Genomic DNA, 19744 nt, shown 5'->3' on the forward strand with positions numbered 1-19744 from the left:
GTATATATCATGACTCATGAAGAATACATGCAACAAGACAAGTGTCAAGAGGAATACATACAACAGATCAAGTGTCACTCATGCAATAAACCAAATGTCATGACTTATGAATACTTGCAACAAGTCAAGTGTAAAGAGAAATACATGCAGCAAGCAAAGTGTTACACATGCAATAAACCAAGTGTCAAATGTCAAGAGGAATACATGCAGCAAGTCAAGTGTTACCCATATTATAAACCAACTGTCATGACTCATTAAACATGCAACAATCCAAGTGTCAACCCATGCAATAAACCAAGTGTCGACTCATGAGCAATACATGCAACAAACCAAGTGTCAAGAGGAATACATCCAGGAAGCCAAGTATTACCCATGCAATAAACCAAGTGTCATGATTCATAAGGAATACATGCAACCAGTCAAGTGTCAAGAGAAATATATGCAGCAAGTCAAGTGTTACCCGTGCAATAAATCAAGTGTCTTGACTCATGAATACGTGTAACAAGTCAAGTGTCAAGAATAATACGTGTAACAAGTCAAGTGTCAAGAATAATACATGCATCGATCCAAGTGTTACCCATACAATAAATCAACTGTCACAACTTATGGAGAATACATGCAACATGTCAAGTATCAAGAGAAATATAAGCAACAAGCCTATTGTCACCCATACAATAAATCAAGTATCACGACTCTAAAGGAATACAAGTGGGATCCCCATTTAAGATCAAATTAATTATAAAAATTTAGGTTCAATCTTTCATTTAAATAATCATTATTCAAATTTTAAGTTTCTTTTTAGTTGAACTCTAGATTATTATGGTTCATTTCTTCTAATTTTTTTTGTGAAGGTTAATTAAGACAAACAAAATTTCTTAAAAATAAATTAAAATACAAAATAATATAGATATATGAATTTTTAGTATGACAAATTAAAAAAAAAAGGATATAGATCGATAGACATTATGATATAATTTATCAATATCATACTATATGTACTGTTTTTTTTTAATGAATATTATATGTACTGTTGACCCTTTCAAAAAAAAGTTATGTACTGTTGATTGTATTTTATTTTTTACGCAAATTATATGTACTGCTGATTGAAACAAAAATAAGTGGTTGAATAAAAATTTAGAGAGTAAATTTTTCACTTAATTTGAGTATTAGACTTGTTATCTTTATTTTCGTGGTTCAGCTTATTATAGAATTGAAATCGTTTGTGGACAACCTTATAAAAGGACAAACCAAAAATAACCCTTAACTTACGCAATTAATTAAGGACGTGTCATCAACTTCCAACATCATTTTTGGCTCAAGATTTTGGTTAATTTGTTCATTCTGAAAGACCATTGCCAACCTTGTAGTTAAGGTTCTGGTTTTTTCTCCCCACAATCTCATATCCTTAGCTACCATCTCTCAATGTCATCACGTTAGTTTATTTGCATATTCTTTTCTGATCCTAATAAATTTTCCATTTTAAAAAAATCCATATATTTGCTCTAGTTATTGTCCTCCTTGATTTTTGTTTGATTACTTTTTCTACAAGCGATCAATGGATCAAGGAGAACTTGCACGAATTTTTCAAATGTTCGACAAAAATGGGGATGGTCGTATTACAAAGAAAGAGCTTAGCGACTCATTACAAAATCTTGGAATTTGCATCTCTGAAGAAGATTTGGTTCAAATGATTGAAAAAATCGACGTAAATGGAGATGGATATGTTGACATTGACGAATTTGGTGAGTTATACCAAACAATAATGGATGAAAAAGATGAGGAGGAGGATATGAAAGAGGCATTCAATGTGTTTGATCAAAATGGAGATGGGTTCATATCGGGGGAGGAATTAAGCGCGGTGTTATCTTCTTTGGGCTTAAAGCATGGAAAAACTTTAGAAGATTGCAAAAATATGATCAAGAAAGTTGATGTGGATGGTGATGGAATGGTTAACTTCAAAGAATTTCAGCAAATGATGAAGGCTGGAGCTTTTGCTGCTGATTCATTGAGTTGATGCATGGTAGAGGGTGTGTAAGTGGTTTTCTCTTTTATGGTTAGATTATTTTTGTTGCACATAAAAGAAGAAAAACAAAATGCCCTTTGTAGAATATTATGTATCATGTTCAAACGGAAAGGGGGAAAATTATATATCGATTGGTGATTATATTTGATGGGAATTTCTCAACTTTTTGTACGGTTGATTCATTGATTCCTCAATATTTTTCCAATCTAAATATGTTGTTAGTGAGATGGAAACTTTATATGGAGAAGAAGCATACATGACTTCATTTTTTATGATTTTCTTCATTGAATAACGTATTTTTTTAAAATTTAGTTTCGAAGGAGAAATCTTATAAATTACGGAAAATTGTTGTCCTTTATAAATGTGAAAATCAAAGCTGCGTAAACCAAAATTTTGCAACACAGAGTCTAAAACACTACATAAAAAATAACATAACAACTATTATAATATCTTATTCCTTAAAGTTAACCCGAACGCAAAATTTTGCCCAAGATTTAACCTAACTTCTTTGGTTAATTTTACTGTATTAACCCTATTTAATTTAATCAAAATGTTAACGTTAATTGTTAGGGAAATCAAAATAAACAAATCGCTTCTAATTTTTCTCCTTAATTTTACTAAACAAATTATATTAACCCTAGATTTAATTTATGCAAAATGTCATCTCTTATTTATAAACGTTAACCCGTGACGCAATATTAACCCTAGATTTAACCTAATTTTTTGGTGTGACTTTACTATATTAACCCTAGATTTAATTTAAGCAAAATGTCATCTCTTATTTCTAAATGTTAACCCGTGATGCAATATTAACCCTAGATTTAACCTATTTTTCCGCGTGAATTTACTATATTAACCCTAGATTTAATTTATGCAAAATGTCATCTCTAATTTTAACCTAATTTTTCCCTTCACACTTTTGCATTTAATGTTTATCTAAAGTAAAAGAAAAGTATTTTCCCAATTATATATTGTTTTTTTGGAAAGGAATAACCGTTAACCCGTCTCGCTATACTTAACTTAATCTCTTATTTATAAATGTTAACCCGTCTTGCTATACTTAACCTATTTTATTTTATTTTTTAATGTTAACTCATAGGCAAAATTTTGCCCTAGAATTAACCTAACTTCTTTGCTTAATTTTACTGTATTAACCCTATTTAATTAACCCTGTTTAATTTGATCAAAATGTTAACGTTAATTGTTAGGGAAATCAAAATAAACAAATCGATCCTAATTTTTCTCTTTAATTTTACTAAACAAATTATATTAACCCTAGATTTAATTTATGCAAAATGACATCTCTTATTTCTAAATGTTAGCCCGTGACGCAATATTAGCCCTAGATTTAACCTAATTTTTTCGTGTGACTTTACTATATTAACCCTAGATTTAATTTATGCAAAATGTCATCTCTTATTTTTAAATGTTAACCGGTGATGCAATATTAACCCTAGATTTAACCTATTTGTTCTAAAAGTACTTTTTTTAGTAAGTACTTAATTGATATTGTGTTTGACCTAACTTCTCCTTAAAAATGTAGAGAAGTTTGAAAAATGTCGGGTCAAACGATACCTTAATCTTCCACAACGGCAATGTAGAAGCAACTGAATTTGGGAGAAAAAATTGAAAAAGTTAAAAATATAAAAATTGGAAAATAATTAAAAGTTATTAAAAATATAAAAATTAGAAAATAATTAAAAAAAATTGGGTAGGGGCAAAAATGAAAATTCATAGATCATTGTTAAAAAAAAAAAAAACTCAACCGATAAGTAGATTACCAAATTGCCCCTTATAGGGGCAAAATGGTAAATTCAAGTGACATTTCTTTTTTTTTTCTTTTTTTTTGGTAGATAGACGAAATGGCAAAGCCATTATAAACTCACACACATAAGTGGAGGTACCGGGGTTCGAACCCCGGTCATGACATCCGGCCTAACAATTTCGGCATTTTGCCAGTTGAGCTAGGACTTCTGGATATAGATATAGATATAGATTGATGTCATACTTCACAACTATGGTATTTGAATTGTTTTTCTTCCATTCATACGCTTACACATTAATTAACAGAAGGGTTCGTATTTGATTTTATAATTTAGACTTATTACTAAAATTTTAATGTGAATCATCTTGTTTTGATATGACATTCAAAAAAACGCGATTTTTTAGTTACAGACAATCTAGATCGACTCGTGCTTGTTGAGCATGAAATTCCCATGTTTTAGGATTTATTTTCATCATATTGTCCCTAAACTTTTATTAAAAAAAATATAAATTAGCTCCATTAATAAGCAATAAGAACCTTTTGATTGCAAACTGCAATTTATAACAATTTTTATTTAAAATGGATGGAGAGGAAGCGAATAGTTTCTGCAATTCTTTTGTTTTGTGCATTACTTCCAGCTCCAAACATATAAAAAAAATAAAAAATTAACAAATTCTGAAAATAAGTAATTAAATGACAATATAATTGTACCAAAAAAAAAATGACAATACAATTCATGAAAATTTAACACTTTGGCTATCTAAATGAAATCCATACTATATTAAACACTTAGGAATTTTAAACTTTTTTCACAAATATATCAAATTCATAATTTACGTTCATTGAGTCAGACTCACATGTCTGTATTCATAAACTCTTTAATCTAATCAAACCACTTCGAATTTGATAGAGTTGGTTCAAAAATTTGACTTATGTACCAATGCATATAACAAATTTACTACAAAAAATGAATAATGGATATATATGAAAAGGAATTGTACTAGTAGGTTAAAAAAAAGTCTGGTATGAGGTGCTTCCCCCAAAGTTCCACTTTTCTTAGCAAGAAAAAAGTACATATATTTATACAGGAAAAGTCTCATATAAATTCATATTTCTAGATAAAATTTAAATTTTATAATTTACGATAACCGTAAAATCTCATAAAAAATTTGTATACAATCTTGGGTTAATAGTGTTTTATCCCCTGTAATATAGGTCATTTTCGGTTTTACCCCCTGTAAAAAATATTTTTTGGATTTCGTCCTTGTAATTTGAAGATTTTTGATTTTGGACCTTCATGAATTTTGACTATACAAAATCGAAGATATGGCGGGGGTAAACCGAAATTTGCTCAAATTAACATGGGGGTTAAACCGAAATTTTCTCAAATTACAAGGGGGTAAACCTAAATTTGCTCAAATTACAGGGGGTAAAATTTTCCATGAAGGTCCAAAACCAAAAAATCTTCAAATTACAAAGATGAAATTCAAAAAAACTATTCTACAGGGGGGAAAACCGAAAATGACTTATATTACAGGGGGTAAAAGACTATTAACCCTACAATCTTTTATCACCAAGTCGCTTATAAGAATCTTTTTCAAGATGATGGTACAATATGAATTTGTATACAATCTTTTAACATTAAGTAGCTTATAAGAATCTTTTTCAAGATGATGGTACAATATTTGAGTTTATTTTCAAAGTAGTTAAAAAGTTATTTTCAAAGTCTTTCGAAAGATAAAATCAACCGAGACTGAGATTTACATAACAAATGAGAAAATACGGGGGTTTTTACTTTTTAGAGCTCAAGGAATTCATGGTTTTGCGAATATTCTTGTATCAAACTCAATGGGTGGTAATCTATAAGCACATACATCTTTAGAATTAGTCGTGTCGCAATGTATGACACTCAATATGACAATCATGTGACGACCGAAGGAAAACTCAAACAAAGTCTCCCATTTTTCTTCTTCTTAACTTTAACACTCTTTGAATCGGTGTCCAACACTTCCATGATACTTCTACCATATGCAGTGGTAGAGGTAGGCTAGAGTCACAACACCTAGGACCACTGATTAATTATAGTGAATTCTCAAAAATAGTTTAGGTACATCACATCGACATATTGTTGACCTTGTCGGTAAAGATAGTGCATCCAAATAGGTAAAGTAGGTAAGTTTTGATACACCTAGTCATGTGTCCATTTCTGACGGCCTTCGACCCTGGTTCACTTTCGAACTGCAAGGTTTTGGTATGATGATCGAGGAAGACTGGATGTAGCCAGCTAAAGGTTATGTGAACATCTTTCAACCTTTCCCACTCATTATGAAATCTTCTAAGTCCCGACCAAGTAACTCACCTAACAACTCAACGTCGTGTTCTTTGGACAATGGCGAAGAATGTTTCATCAACCTACTGTGGATAGGCAAGTGCAACAAACATGACATGTCATCTACTGTGATGGTTATCTCATCAATGGAAAAATGAAAATTACTACTCTCTTTGTGTGTGAATGATGTACATAGGCTTGAATATGACCGTAGGAGTATTATCAAGTTGAGAAAAACTCGAAGCATGTACTACATCCCAAAACAATATATGTTATTTTGATGGTTTATTGAGTTTGATGGTTGATGCATTTGAGACATGGTTTCTCACGTGCTTGAAAAAATAGAAACGAAAACATAAATACAAATGTACAAACATTAATAGTAAAGAAACAAATATACAAATAAACTTACTTATGCAATCAATATCAAATTCAGCGGCAGTGGTTTATCAGAAGAACCACCACCACCAAATCTCATATCAACTTTGTCCCGTGGTGGTGATGTGTCTTATGGCGGAACATGTGACAATCTATGAAGCTCCGATACTTCAAAATGGATGATGTATCGTATCCCCTGCATATTCTGCACCGATACTTGTCTAATACTTCCCGATACGTATCAGGAGAGTATCCGAAGATTAAATTTTATTTTAAAAAAAAATAATTATCTGATAGTTCCCGATACATATCAGAAGAGTATCCGATAATATCTTTCACTGATATCTGCCCCGATACTTCTCAATTAATGTTAATTAAAATAATTTAACTCTTGAGTACTGATGTGTTCTTTTTTAGATAGTGCTTCTTTTTTGGATCGATATAGTATAGCACTAATTAACAATGTTCCTTTTGGATATAGTATAGCACTAATGGTGCTTTTTTTGGGATATATTGTGTATGTAATTGACTAATCATCACTCTCTTAATTATTAATGTTATTTATATTTATGTTGATGTGCTACGAGTCTATAACTGATTTCTTTTGTTTGTTAATATATTTGCATATTAAAAAAATGGTTATATTATATTGTGCATTTAATTGTATAATTTTTTTATTAAAGCATCAGCCGTATCGTATCTTGATTTTTAAAATTTTTCCGTATCGACGTATCGATGCAGTATCATATCTCGTATCCGGGCTTCACAGGTGACAACTCATCATCTGGTTGTTTGCCTATGAGGACTCTGAAGAAGCCTGTGAACTAAGACTTCAATTGCGTCTCTACTTCTCATATGAAACATAAATGGAACTCACATTCTTTTATTTATTTTTGATATGGATGAGATCGTAACTAACATGGATATTTCAGATTAATATTTTTAGGGTTTATTTACACTTTTGGTCCTACCATTTTGACCAACTCACGAAAATGGTCATATTTTTTTTTTAAATCGAACTAAATCGTTCTTAAATTATACTCCATCCGTTTCTAAATATAAGCAAAATTGACTTTTTAGGTTCATTCAATTAATGATGTATGTGGTTCATATTATAGACCAAATACATCATTCATTGAATGAACCTAAAAAGTCAATTTTGCTTATATTTAAAAACGGAGGGAGTATGTTTTTTGTAATTTTAGTCCTATCTCCCTATTTTCAACTCCAGAGCGCACAGAAATGATAGTTTTAGTCCAACCACCTATGCCCAACCATGAAATAAACAAAGAATAAAACATGTGGGTACAATGAATCTACTTTATTCAGCACACCAACCTAATTTCCGAGACATGTTACATACCTGAAACATGTCTTAGAAATTAGGGTTTTTCTTAGTTTGTGTGCTGAACAAAGTAGATTCCTTGTACCCATATGATTTATTCCTTGTTTATTTCATGGTTGAGCATAGGTGGTTGGACTAAAACTATCATTTATGTGCGTTTATGGAGTTGGAAATAGGGAGATATGACTAAAACTGCAAAAAAACATATAGTTTAGGGACGATTTTGTTCGATTTAAAAGAGGTAGGACCAATTCCGTGAGTTGGTCAAAATGCAAGGACCAAAAGTGTAATAATATTATTTGGCAATAATATTAGGGGTATGGGAGAAAGGACTAAATAGCAATTTAAAAAAGAAGTAATAATATTATTATGTCATAAATCTCTGAAAATGTGAGGGACTCAAGACAAAAGCATATTAGAAGCGAAATCATTTGAGGGTTTTAACTAGGGTTCAAGCACTTCCATTTCATTTCTTCCTCAACCTTCTTTTTCGCAAACACCATGTGGGCACTTCGTCGAGCTTCATTATCTCTCAGGTAACAAACCCTAAACTCTTCTTCCTTTTTTTTATTTGTTTATTATTTCGATCGCTAATTTCTATTATTCCTTTCATTTTCCATTGTAACTAATTATCCACTTCAAATTTCATATTAGGTTTGTATTTCTTCATATTAGAATCTGAATTGTCTTTTTTATTTTGTACAGGAATAAAAGTTTTAATGTTAGGGTTTCTTCTGTGAAATTATTGCCAAATACTTCTGTTGAAGATGAGTCTGGAGTTTTTGATTCTCCAAAAATGGTTTGTGCTAAGTGTGGATTTTCGTCGATGAATCTATGTTATTGTTCGGGTTCAAATTCAGGACATGGTTTTTTAAAATTTAGTTTGGGTAGATTAGGGTTTTCTTCGGAAGCTGGTGCGAAAACTACGAAAGAGGAGGATGATGATTTGGAGGATGGGTTTTCGGAGCTGGAGACGCCGCTGGGTGAGGAAAGTGAAAAAGGGGTAGTTTCTGATAGTGAAGATTCTGATGAGAGTGATGAATCGGAAATTACGGGGCCACATAATGAGCTGGAGTTACCGTTATCGCATGATGTGGATGAGGTTTCAACGGGGAAGAGGTCGAGTAGAAAGAGGGCTGATTCGGAACTTTTTAAAGCTATTATGAATGGTACCGGGCCTACTATTTATACGGCTTTGGAAAAGTGGGTTGAAGATGGGAAAGAATTGAGCAGAGAGGAGATTTCACTGACTATGATTAATCTCCGGAGGCGGAAGATTTATTTGAAAGCTTTGCAGGTAACTTGATTGAGTTTATGTTTGTTTCTGTTTTGCACATTTCAACATTTTAAGTTTTATATGCTAAATTGCTAATTAATAATTCTAATTTTTGGTGCTTGTTTTTGTGGATGATTGGTATTTCGTGTTTGTTTCTTATTATAACTTTTGTTAATATCATTTTTCGTGAACTCTCAATTATATTTGTAGTAAACTAATGTTATTGTTTGATGTCATGCTGTACTTGTTTAACATATGCATCCTTTGTGCTTAAATTGTATTTTTACTTCCATGTATTCCGCATATGTTAGAAAAGCAAAAGAGGAGAACGTATTTAACTAATAGTTTTTGAGGGGTTGTAGTTGTGTTTATATATAAGAACAAACTAATATTAGTTAAGTGCTTCCTAGTTTTTTTTTTCATCTGGAAGTTTGTTGCAATTAAGCACTGCCTAATATAACAATGAACAATAAACCTTACTTGAACACAAGGATGGTGGCACCATGGCGTTTTATGGGAATATGACGCCTTAAAATTGTAGATTTTTGGCTTTCTGCCAGGGTCCATCATCCGCAATCTCGGTGACACTGGACACAAGTCACTATTGACGGTGTTGCTTTGATACTGTATTGAAATTATAGCATAGGATGGAAAAGAGCCAACAGAGAATGTATATCACTAATAAGAGCCTGAGTAGTTCTGGTGTTGTGTAACTTGTGTTGATGTGAAAAACTAACATGATAAGTTTCATGTTCGCAGACCACATAAGGCACTTTTATTTATCTCATGTGTGTAATACGTGTTTGTTCATAATGTTGCTAACATGACCCAGTTTGTTGGTTGGAGTGATCTTAAAAACCATATTAATTCTGGCCACAATTTTACTTGTGGACCGCAATTGAAGATCACTGCTGTTAGCTTTTTTTTTTTCCTTCCAGCTTTACTATATGATGTTTTCTAGTGAAATCTTATCTATAATTATTTTGTTGGTTTTGTAGCTCTCAGAGTGGCTCGAGTCAAAGAAGCATCTTGAATTCGTTGAAAGGGATTATGCTTCCCAACTTGATTTAATTGCCAAATTGCATGGCCTACATAAGGCAGAAGTTTACATTGAGAAAATTCCAGAATCCTTTAGAGGGGAGATAATATACCGAACTTTATTGGCTAACTGTGTTACTCAGAACAATTTGAAGAAAGCAGAAGAAATTTTTAATAAAATGAAGGATTTAGAGTTTCCTCTTACACCATTTGCGTGTAATCAGTTGCTCCTTCTGTATAAGAGGACTGACAAAAAGAAAATAGCTGATGTGTTATTGCTGATGGAACAAGAGAATGTCAAACCTTCTCCTCTGACTTTTAAGATCTTAATAGATGTAAAAGGCCAGTCCAATGATATTGATGGAATGGATCAAATTGTTGATCAAATGAGGGCTGAGGGTATTGAACCGGACAACTATACAAAGGCAGTTTTGGTTGGGCATTACATCTCAGGCGGGCATGATGATAAAGCTAAAATGTTGTTGAAGGAGATGGAAGGTGAAAACTTGAAGGAGAATCGGTGGGTCTGTCGACTTTTGCTTGCTCTCTATGCAAAGTTGGGAATGGCCGATGAAGTGGGAAGAGTTTGGAAGGTCTGTGAGACACGCCCTTCAGTTGAGGATTGTGTAGCTGCAATTGAAGCCTGGGGAAAGTTGAAGAAAATTGATGAAGCAGAGGCAGTTTTTGAGGTGATGGCAAGAAAATGGAAGCTTACGTCCAAGAACTGCTCAGTACTACTGAATGTTTATGCAAACAACAAGATGCTAACGAAGGGCAAGGATCTTATTAAGCGAATGGCACATAAAGGATGTCGAATAGGCCCGCTGACCTGGAATGCATTAGTGAAACTTTATGTCCAAGCAGGGGAAGTGGAAAAGGCTGACAGTGTTCTGCAGAAGGCAATCCAGCAGAGTCCGGTGAGGCCAATATTTTCTTCCTATAATACTCTTCTTGAGGAGTATTCTAAGAGGGGTGACATCCATAATTCGGAAAAGATCTTCTACAGAATGAAACAGGCTGGTTATATATCTCGACTAAAGCAGTACCAAATTCTTATAGAGGCATATAGGAGGGCCAATGTTCCAGCTTATGGGATTAGGGACAGGTTGAAAGCAGATAATGTATTTCCCAACAAAACTTTGGCTAACTTGTTGGTTCAAGTTGATGGATTTAAGAAGACTCAAGCTTCCGATTTGCTTGATTGAGGAGATTGACAGATCCTTGTGCAATAAGGTTGTTTCTACGGATGACTATGCTAATGTTGTTAGTTAAATAGTAGGTTTTGACATATTTTATTTGGAAGTTTCATAATCATGTTTGAAAAACTCAAGAACAAGTATGTGCTTATTACAGCGTAATGTTGCTTTTTATATTAAATCTTGCTGAAGGGTTCTAGAACATAAATGAATCATTTACATTTTACATACTGTACTGAAGTAGGATAACTGTCCTAGCTTAACCATGATCATATGTCGAAGGTGCAAATACTCTTTTATATGTTTTCAAGCATCATTCTAAATTATAATGTAAATTATTTAATGAGTAGATACAATGAATCAAAGCATGATTATGCTCTGCATGAAGACTCGACCATTCTTAGAATAAATGAAAAGAGGCTCAATTATTTTGAAATTCATAAAAATATATGCTTTTTTTAGGGGTTAAAAATATAAGTTTAACTTCTTGTCTTTAACTTGTCAAAAAAATAAAAACTTCTTGTCTTTATCCCCAAAAAATAAACTTCCATAAAATTAAATAGAGGATTGATATTTGAACAACTTTTGGTGACAACTTTTTTCTCTCTTTTTCATTGGTTAAAAACAATGGAGAGAATCCCCGTGAACTTAGCTCATGAAAGAGAAAATTGTCACAAATGATTGGACAAATATCATTTCTCAATTAAATAAGAGTGAGATCACTCTACAACACAATTATCGAACTCACATTGGTGATCAACTTGACCAGAATATCGACTCAACGTGTCATTGGTATTAATATGTCATTATTGAACCACATGAACCGTGTTTTATTTGACAAGACCAAATCATAAACATATAGTTGATAATAATAACATTTTTTAAAAATATTTTTTAAACTCATGAGTTTAAAAAAAAAATTAAACTCACTAATTAATTGTGTTCTTGCATATGTTATTTCAAGTGTCTCCGTGAGTTTAACTCAGTTGATAACGACAATACATAATATATGTAAGGTCTGAGGTTCGAACCTCGAATACCACAAAAGAAAAATGTTATTTCAAGTGGTGTTTCAACCATTAAATTTAGAAACCGTGCAAATTTAATCTTATTTTTATCAAATACTTAGATTAAGAAAACTGAAAATATGTTAACATTTTTAATTTTCTTAATATGATAAAAAAAAAAAAAAAGTAGTTGCTTTTTATATAAGATAAATTTAGGGTGGGGATGATGTTTTAGGCCAAAGCAACGAAGTCATTCGCGCTTAAAAAACGTTTGCAAAGATATTTACATTTAGCTTTCAAAGATACTAGGGATTTGAATTGGCGACTTTCGAGTCCAAGACATGCCGTTTTAACACTGGACCAAACTTTCAGAGTTACAGAATGCATTTAATTAATTGCCTTTATTAAATATTTTAGTCTAATAAATATGACAATTTTTGTATAAATATGAGTCTATAGTAGTACAATGTCAATTTGTCCAATATATATCTCTATTAAAAAACTAAAATAAAAAGAAATAATTTGGACTTGTTTGAGGGTAACGTTCAAAGCAAATTACGTCACATTGAATCTACTCTATAAAGAGTCCAGATGCAGTTTGAATGACCAAAGAAAGTACCAAACAATAGTCCCTACTCCCTACTCAAACCAAAAACAGAAAATATGGGAATGATCACATCATTATTCACATGCCTTTTGAGATAAGAAAACTATGAACTTTTTCCAACAATAAGGGAAGATTCATAGTTAGAATAGTTCCAAGATGAAGGCAAGATTCAATTGCATGTATTGAGTGTTATTCCCGTATTCTTTTGCTCAAGAATCGGGTTACATACATACATACATGAAAATAACATCAAACTTGAAATCAAAAAGTTTATCAATATTTTGATTCGATTGATTGATTCAATTTAATTTTGGTTTCATTAAAAAGTATGCACTTTTTATTTTTTAAGAAGCACATATCAATATCAAATGAGAATCTAAATGACCAACACAGAATCTAAATGCATAAATGGGAACAGAAAACAATGGTCTTAGACTTAAATCTCAACTGTCATACCAATCAATATTGGTGGCTCGGTCCATTTTGTCCATTACATGACTCAGATTCATAAAAATACTCTTCCTACCTCTTTCATATGCAACATGCAAAGAAACACTATATAGAAGAGGGGGAAAAAACATCATAGGAATCTCAAAAACACATAAACTAGTTCAAACCAAACATTCCCCTATATTTATTTATTTGATTTGATTATTATTATTTATGTAAAATGGCAATCCTTAAAATAACCAAAAAACATCACAAACGTTTCAACAATCCTTTCCCTTCTGCACCAACCACCATTCCTAATGTCCAAGGCTCTCTATTCATCAATTCCAAAGCTTTATCTTCACAAGATCAAACTTTTTCAATTGGCAATGATTTTCAGCTTTCTTGGTCCACACTCAACGGAGGGCAGTTTTCAATCTCACACCTTTCTCAGAAAACTAGACCAATTTGGTCTACAATCTCAGGAAAGGCTTTTGTTTCAGCTGCAGTGGTTGATGCAGAGATTGAAGAAAGTAGAGGATCTTTTCTTGTTAAAGATAAAGATGTTCATTTGACATGTAATCATCAAACCATTGATGACATTAGGATTATCAATGAATTTGGTGATCATTTGGAATATGAAGTTGAAGATTTGGATCAGAAATGTTCTGCAGAAGAGACAAAGTTTCCTCCTACTTTGTTGATCACAGGAAGGCTTTTCAATATGAGTAAGAAGAAGAAAAGGTTTCAAAAATATGGAATTCAAGGAAATATACAGTTTGAACCAAAAGGGCCATTTGTGTATGCAAGGTATTGGGTTTTGTTCAATCAGAAAAACAAGCATGAGATTGGTTTTCAAGTGAAGATTGAGAAACTCAATTTTAGTTTAAGTAATAAGGTGGTGTCTCCAGAAGCTTCTGAAATTTACAAGGGTTTCAAGAAGAGGTTGAGTAGTAGAAAAAAGAAGATAGGTTGGTGTTGGTACCTATCGAGGCCTAGAGGGTTTGTTTTGGTTTCTTCAGTGGAGGATGAAAGTGGAGTGATGGAAATACCAAAACCAAAAGAGTTCAATAGGGTTTGGTTGACATATGCAAGTGATGAGAATGAGAGGTTTTATGGTTTTGGGGAACAGTTTTCTCATATGAATTTCAAGGGGAAAAGGGTGCCTATTTTAGTTCAAGAACAAGGTATCGGAAGAGGTGATCAACCTATCACTTTAGCTGCTAACTTGGTTAGTTACAGGTAGAACAATGCAACTGCTTCATATGCGTAGTTCAATATTATTTTTTTTATCAGTAGGAATCATATTCAGTACCCTGAGGTTTATAACACTAACATACATTGCGGACCAAGCACTTGCGCTAGACTTCGGTTGTAAGTCATAAGCTATTATATATTTTGTTTACAGCACAATGATAGCATTTCATTGTTATTGACAGGGCAGGAGGTGATTGGAGTACAACATATGCTCCTTCCCCATTCTACATGACATCAAAAATGAGGTCTCTTTACCTGGAAGGATATGATTATACCATCTTCGATCTTACAAAACTTGACAGAGTACAGATACAGGTATGGTTACATAAATTATGACATACAAATGGTTCAAGTTTCTCTTGTTTACCTGGATGATCTATATATGAACTACTCAGAGTTTAATTTTGATACACCGTCATTGCAAGACCTTTTACGTTTTCAAACAATCGCAACCAATCGTATATGTGATTTTTAATATAGTTTTAATTAACAAGAGACTTTTTTAATGATCTGATGATTATAATTGATTGATAGTGTATTAATTTTGGTGTTGATGGATGATAGAATTAATCATATACATCGAGAAAATTGAGCTGTATATAACTCTGCATAACAGAATAATATGCTGAACTATTATAATGTGTTATTTATATCAGAAATCATATGACTTAAATCCTTATATATAAGTATATGAAATGAAATTTTGTAGTTTCCAATTTTCTGTACACTGGAGCTTGCAGATATATGGAAACTCAATTGAAGGGCGTATATTGCATGGGAACAATCCTTGTGACCTAATTAAACATTTCACAAAAACCATTGGAAGGCTACCTGAGCTTCCAGAGTGGATAATATCTGGTGCTATAGTTGGAATGCAGGGTGGCACCGATGCTGTACGCCGTGTTTGGGATGAATTAAGAACTTATGACGTTCCTGTCTCAGGATTTTGGTTACAGGTAATCCCTCACTAAAACACTCAATGAAATGGCCAAAAATTATTTCTCCGAAGTTTCAATAAAAACTTCTAATCCATATTTCTCAGAAGTTTGCGAAATTCCGTTGTTTACTTATTGAAACTGCACAGGATTGGGTAGGGCAGAGAGAAACCATGATTGGCTCACAACTTTGGTGGAATTGGGAAGTGGATGAACAAAGATATTGGGGTTGGAAGGAACTTATCAAAGATCTCAGCACTCAAAACATAAAAGTTATGACGTATTGCAATCCCTGTCTAGCTCCTGTAATGCTTCTCTTTAATCACTTCAAATATGAATAAATATTATAATCACTGTCACATATTAGTCCAAGTACTTCGTAACAGTTCTCTTGCATTTTTCTCAAAGCTTCATTTCTTTCTTGTCAAACAAAATGATAGTCCAAGTGCCATATTAGGGAGATCACGATTGCGGTAATGTCACTAACATGATTGTTTCCTCTGACACTGTAGGTTGATGAGAAGAATAACAAAAAGAGAAACCTTTTTGAGGAGGCAAAACAGTTGGACATATTGGTGAAAGACAATAATGGGAATGCATACATGGTTCCAAATACTGCCTTCGATGTAGGAATGCTCGATCTAACTCACCCAAAAACTGCAACTTGGTTCAAACAGATTCTACTTGAAATGGTGGATGATGGAGTTAGAGGATGGATGGCTGATTTTGGAGAAGGCCTCCCCGTTGACGCGGTTCTATATTCAGGTTTTGATTCTCATATATATCTTTCTTTGGCTCAAAATGTTATTCTAAGTGTAACCTTCCGACCTGCTTCAAAAGGGTTTTCTAATGCCAGTTGATAGGAATATACAGAAAAATAAAAAATAAAAAGAGAGATGAAAATGTAAGAAATTAGTTCATGATATTGGCTGCAAAGTACAAATTTTCAGTTTAATGTGTGCATCATATTAAATAGACAATTAAGGTTATTTTTCAATAGGATCCTGAATTTGTTTATCATTGTCATGTGCTACTTTTACCTACATAGTTATTTGCTGTAGAAAACTCACCCCTAATGGATAAAAAAATAAAGAGAACAAAACAATATTGCAAGGGTTTAATTCATATATACTGTAACTGTTAAGATATTTTACACTGTCAATCAATTGTAATCGTTAGATTATTAAAGATGTTTGACTTTAATCATAACTACTTCTAAAGTCACACATGATTGGTTATGATTTGTTGACAGTGTAAAAGTATTTGCATTGACGGTGTATCAAAGTTAAACACGTCCAAGTATGAGCTAGTGATGGTTTTGATATGATTTTGTACTTCACATATCCAGGTGAAGATCCTATTTCAGCTCATAACAGATATCCAGAACTATGGGCCAAAATCAATAGAGAGATTGTGGAAGAATGGAAAAGTAAATCCTTGGACAATTTGAAGGAAGAACAAGAAGATGGCTTGGTTTTCTTCATGAGGGCTGGTTTTAGAGATAGTCCCAAGTGGGGAATGCTATTTTGGGAAGGAGATCAAATGGTTAGTTGGCAAGCAAATGATGGAATAAAGAGTTCTGTTGTTGGTTTACTTAGCAGCGGAATTTCTGGCTATGCCTTTAATCACAGTGACATTGGAGGATATTGTACAGTTAACTTACCTATAGTTAAATACAGAAGAAGTCAAGAATTGCTTTTGCGTTGGATGGAGCTTAATTCTTTTACCACCGTCTTCCGCACCCATGAAGTAAGTAAAGATACCTGTAATATGACATATTTTCTTCTGTATCTTTATCATCATTTTAGAAGTACTTAGCACAAATATACTCATCATAGAAATAGTCTATTAGTCTTGTCCGTGAATGAAAATTTTCATTTTTTGACATTATACTACATTACTCTGGATATGAGCAACTCACTTTAGAGTATAGAGTCTACAATATGTACTGTTGATGAATAGATCAATGGTTGATGTTACATTCTCATGCGCATAAATCATGAGTGTTGAAATAGCAATGAGTAACTGATGCTTTTCCTGCAAGCAGGGAAACAAACCATCATGCAACAGCCAGTTTTACTCAAACCAACAAACTCTGTCACACTTTGCGCGCACTGCAAAAATATACACAGCATGGAAATTTTACAGAATTCAACTGGTGAAGGTGATCCTAAATTCTATCATCTTTACACAAATATTTTAACCATGTACAAAGCAAACTCAGCAGGCTTATAAAATGGTATTCTCTATATTCTTATATAAACAGGAAGCAGCACAGAAAGGATTGCCTGTATGCCGCCACCTATTTCTCCATTACCCTAATGATGAACATGTTCATAACTTGAGCTATCAACAATTCTTGGTTGGTTCTGAGTTTCTAGTGGTGCCTGTCCTCGACAAAGGAATGAAGAAAGTTAAAGCTTATTTTCCATTGGGAGAGAGTAGTAGTTGGCTACATATTTGGACAGGGAACGTATTTTCAAAACAAGGAAGTGAATCATGGATAGAAGCTCCAATAGGTTATCCTGCTGTATTTATCAAGTTTGGTTCCATTATTGGAGAAACCTTTTTGAATAACCTAAAAAATTTAGGCATTCTTCAATGAAGCATTCATTGAAGAAGGATGAATACCAACCAACGGGGGCTGGGTCTAGCGGAAGGGGGCTAGTCTCTTGCAACATGGCAAACCAAGGTTTGAATCCTGCTGAGAGAGATGCCAACATTTAGTGTCCGACGGTGCCTCGAATAGGGTTGCTTCCAGTGGAGGAAACTTATGAGAAACCAAAAAAGAAGGATGTATCTCAGATATTTAACATAGTTTGTAAGTAAGTTTTCAATTCATGCATGTGAATAACTTGTATCATTGTAATTGAAGCTAGTGTACAGAAATAGGTGAAAGAATCTGAGTATTAAATCATTTGGCACCAGAAAGGGATCATGAACAAGAAAACAATGTATATAGGATGATAAAAGTAGCTTAATTGGATTTCAATGCATTAATCAAGTTTGAGATTACACTGTCTGGTCAGCTTTGATATTTTGTATGACATTGGAAATGCACTCTGCTCATGTTGAATTTCATACCAAAACGTGAATTATATCCAAGATACAATTTTACAATGCTATGTGACCTTTAAAGTGAAGTCAAAATCTAGAAGGTTACAGTGATTCTGGGAAAGACAAACTAAATGGAAAATCCCCTTGTTAGTGATTTTTTTACTAGGTTCTACTAAACATCAAAACAAGCAATTAATCAAACTACATACAATACAATAACCAACTCTTATCTCACTAAGTAGGGTCGGCTACATGAATCAAACGACATCATAATTTTCTATCTACCAACGTATTCAATCCAAATAATTAGTGTTATGTTTCGAATCACGATGGGTAACCTACCTAACACAGGCCACTCGAAGCATGAATATGTTAACAAGACATTGGGATGGAAGAATTGAATGTCCAATGCATAACCAAACAAATACTGAAACTTTGTTTTCCCCTTCAGAAAAAAAAAAAAAAAAACTTTGTTTATGTGTTGAATGGACTTTATGCCATCAAATGAACATGTTTAAGCACAACAAGCACTTTAATTAAGTTACAAAGAGATTATTTAGATATTCAGTAATTAAACTACACTTAACAAACATCTTAAAAGTGACCTTGTTATGAAAAAACTCCCAAACAAAGTGACAATCCTGAGTTGAAGACTCAAAAAAGAATACATGGGCACAGAAAGATAGTGCAATGAGACTGAACTTACAGAAAACCTTCAACTTTCAAACATGATTGAGGAGAACTAGCAAATGCATTTTCCTCTTCCATGTCAAAACAAAAGACATGTTCAATCAATTCACTTCAATTCGAATGAAAAGAAAATGTAGTTATTGTTGTTCTTTTTTCATGTTTAGAATGGCATGGCATATTCTGTCTCTGTCTTGATATAACTTTGGTTGCGGTTTTATAGCATATTCTTTTCTGATACCCATTTTTGTCTAAACTTGACAAAACAACAACAAAATTCTTCCACAAGAAAATTTCTACCACAGAAAACATGCCAACGTGAGTATAAAAACACAATTAAAATTGGCAATTGTTGTAATTTTTTTAGTACATAATTTCTCTTGGTATTTCGTTTAACGAATACTCTTTGTTAATG

At 32.9% G+C, this 19744-nt stretch overlaps 3 protein-coding genes and 1 long non-coding RNA gene across 4 annotated transcripts; 3 read left to right on the forward strand and 1 right to left on the reverse strand.

Annotated features, from left to right (window-relative positions):
• The first annotated feature begins 1337 nt into the window (after nt 1–1337).
• LOC11422197 (calmodulin-like protein 3) lies at nt 1338–2170 on the forward strand. The gene has a single exon (XM_003624941.3). The coding sequence runs from the start codon at nt 1556–1558 to the stop codon at nt 2012–2014; it is 459 nt and encodes a 152-aa protein (XP_003624989.1). The 5' UTR covers nt 1338–1555; the 3' UTR covers nt 2015–2170.
• Nucleotides 2171–8231: 6061 nt separating this feature from the next.
• LOC11416123 (pentatricopeptide repeat-containing protein At1g80270, mitochondrial) lies at nt 8232–11576 on the forward strand. Its single transcript, XM_003624942.4, has 3 exons — nt 8232–8376; nt 8546–9137; nt 10115–11576. Exons 1-3 carry the CDS (start codon nt 8342–8344, stop codon nt 11357–11359), a joined length of 1872 nt encoding a protein of 623 aa, XP_003624990.1. The 5' UTR covers nt 8232–8341; the 3' UTR covers nt 11360–11576.
• Nucleotides 11577–13444: 1868 nt separating this feature from the next.
• LOC11422198 (sulfoquinovosidase) lies at nt 13445–18680 on the forward strand. Its single transcript, XM_003624943.3, has 8 exons — nt 13445–14635; nt 14833–14965; nt 15391–15606; nt 15735–15890; nt 16098–16350; nt 16934–17334; nt 17633–17749; nt 17852–18680. Exons 1-8 carry the CDS (start codon nt 13635–13637, stop codon nt 18188–18190), a joined length of 2616 nt encoding a protein of 871 aa, XP_003624991.1. The 5' UTR covers nt 13445–13634; the 3' UTR covers nt 18191–18680.
• On the reverse strand, nt 17216–19706 carry LOC112416337 (uncharacterized). Its single transcript, XR_003006681.2, has 3 exons — nt 19349–19706; nt 17507–17622; nt 17216–17348 (listed from the first exon to the last, which is right to left on the reverse strand). It is a non-coding gene; the product is annotated as an uncharacterized lncRNA (long non-coding RNA).
• Nucleotides 19707–19744: the final 38 nt, after the last annotated feature.

This window comes from Medicago truncatula, chromosome 7, assembly GCF_003473485.1.
Source record: "Medicago truncatula cultivar Jemalong A17 chromosome 7, MtrunA17r5.0-ANR, whole genome shotgun sequence".
NCBI lineage: Eukaryota > Viridiplantae > Streptophyta > Magnoliopsida > Fabales > Fabaceae > Medicago > Medicago truncatula.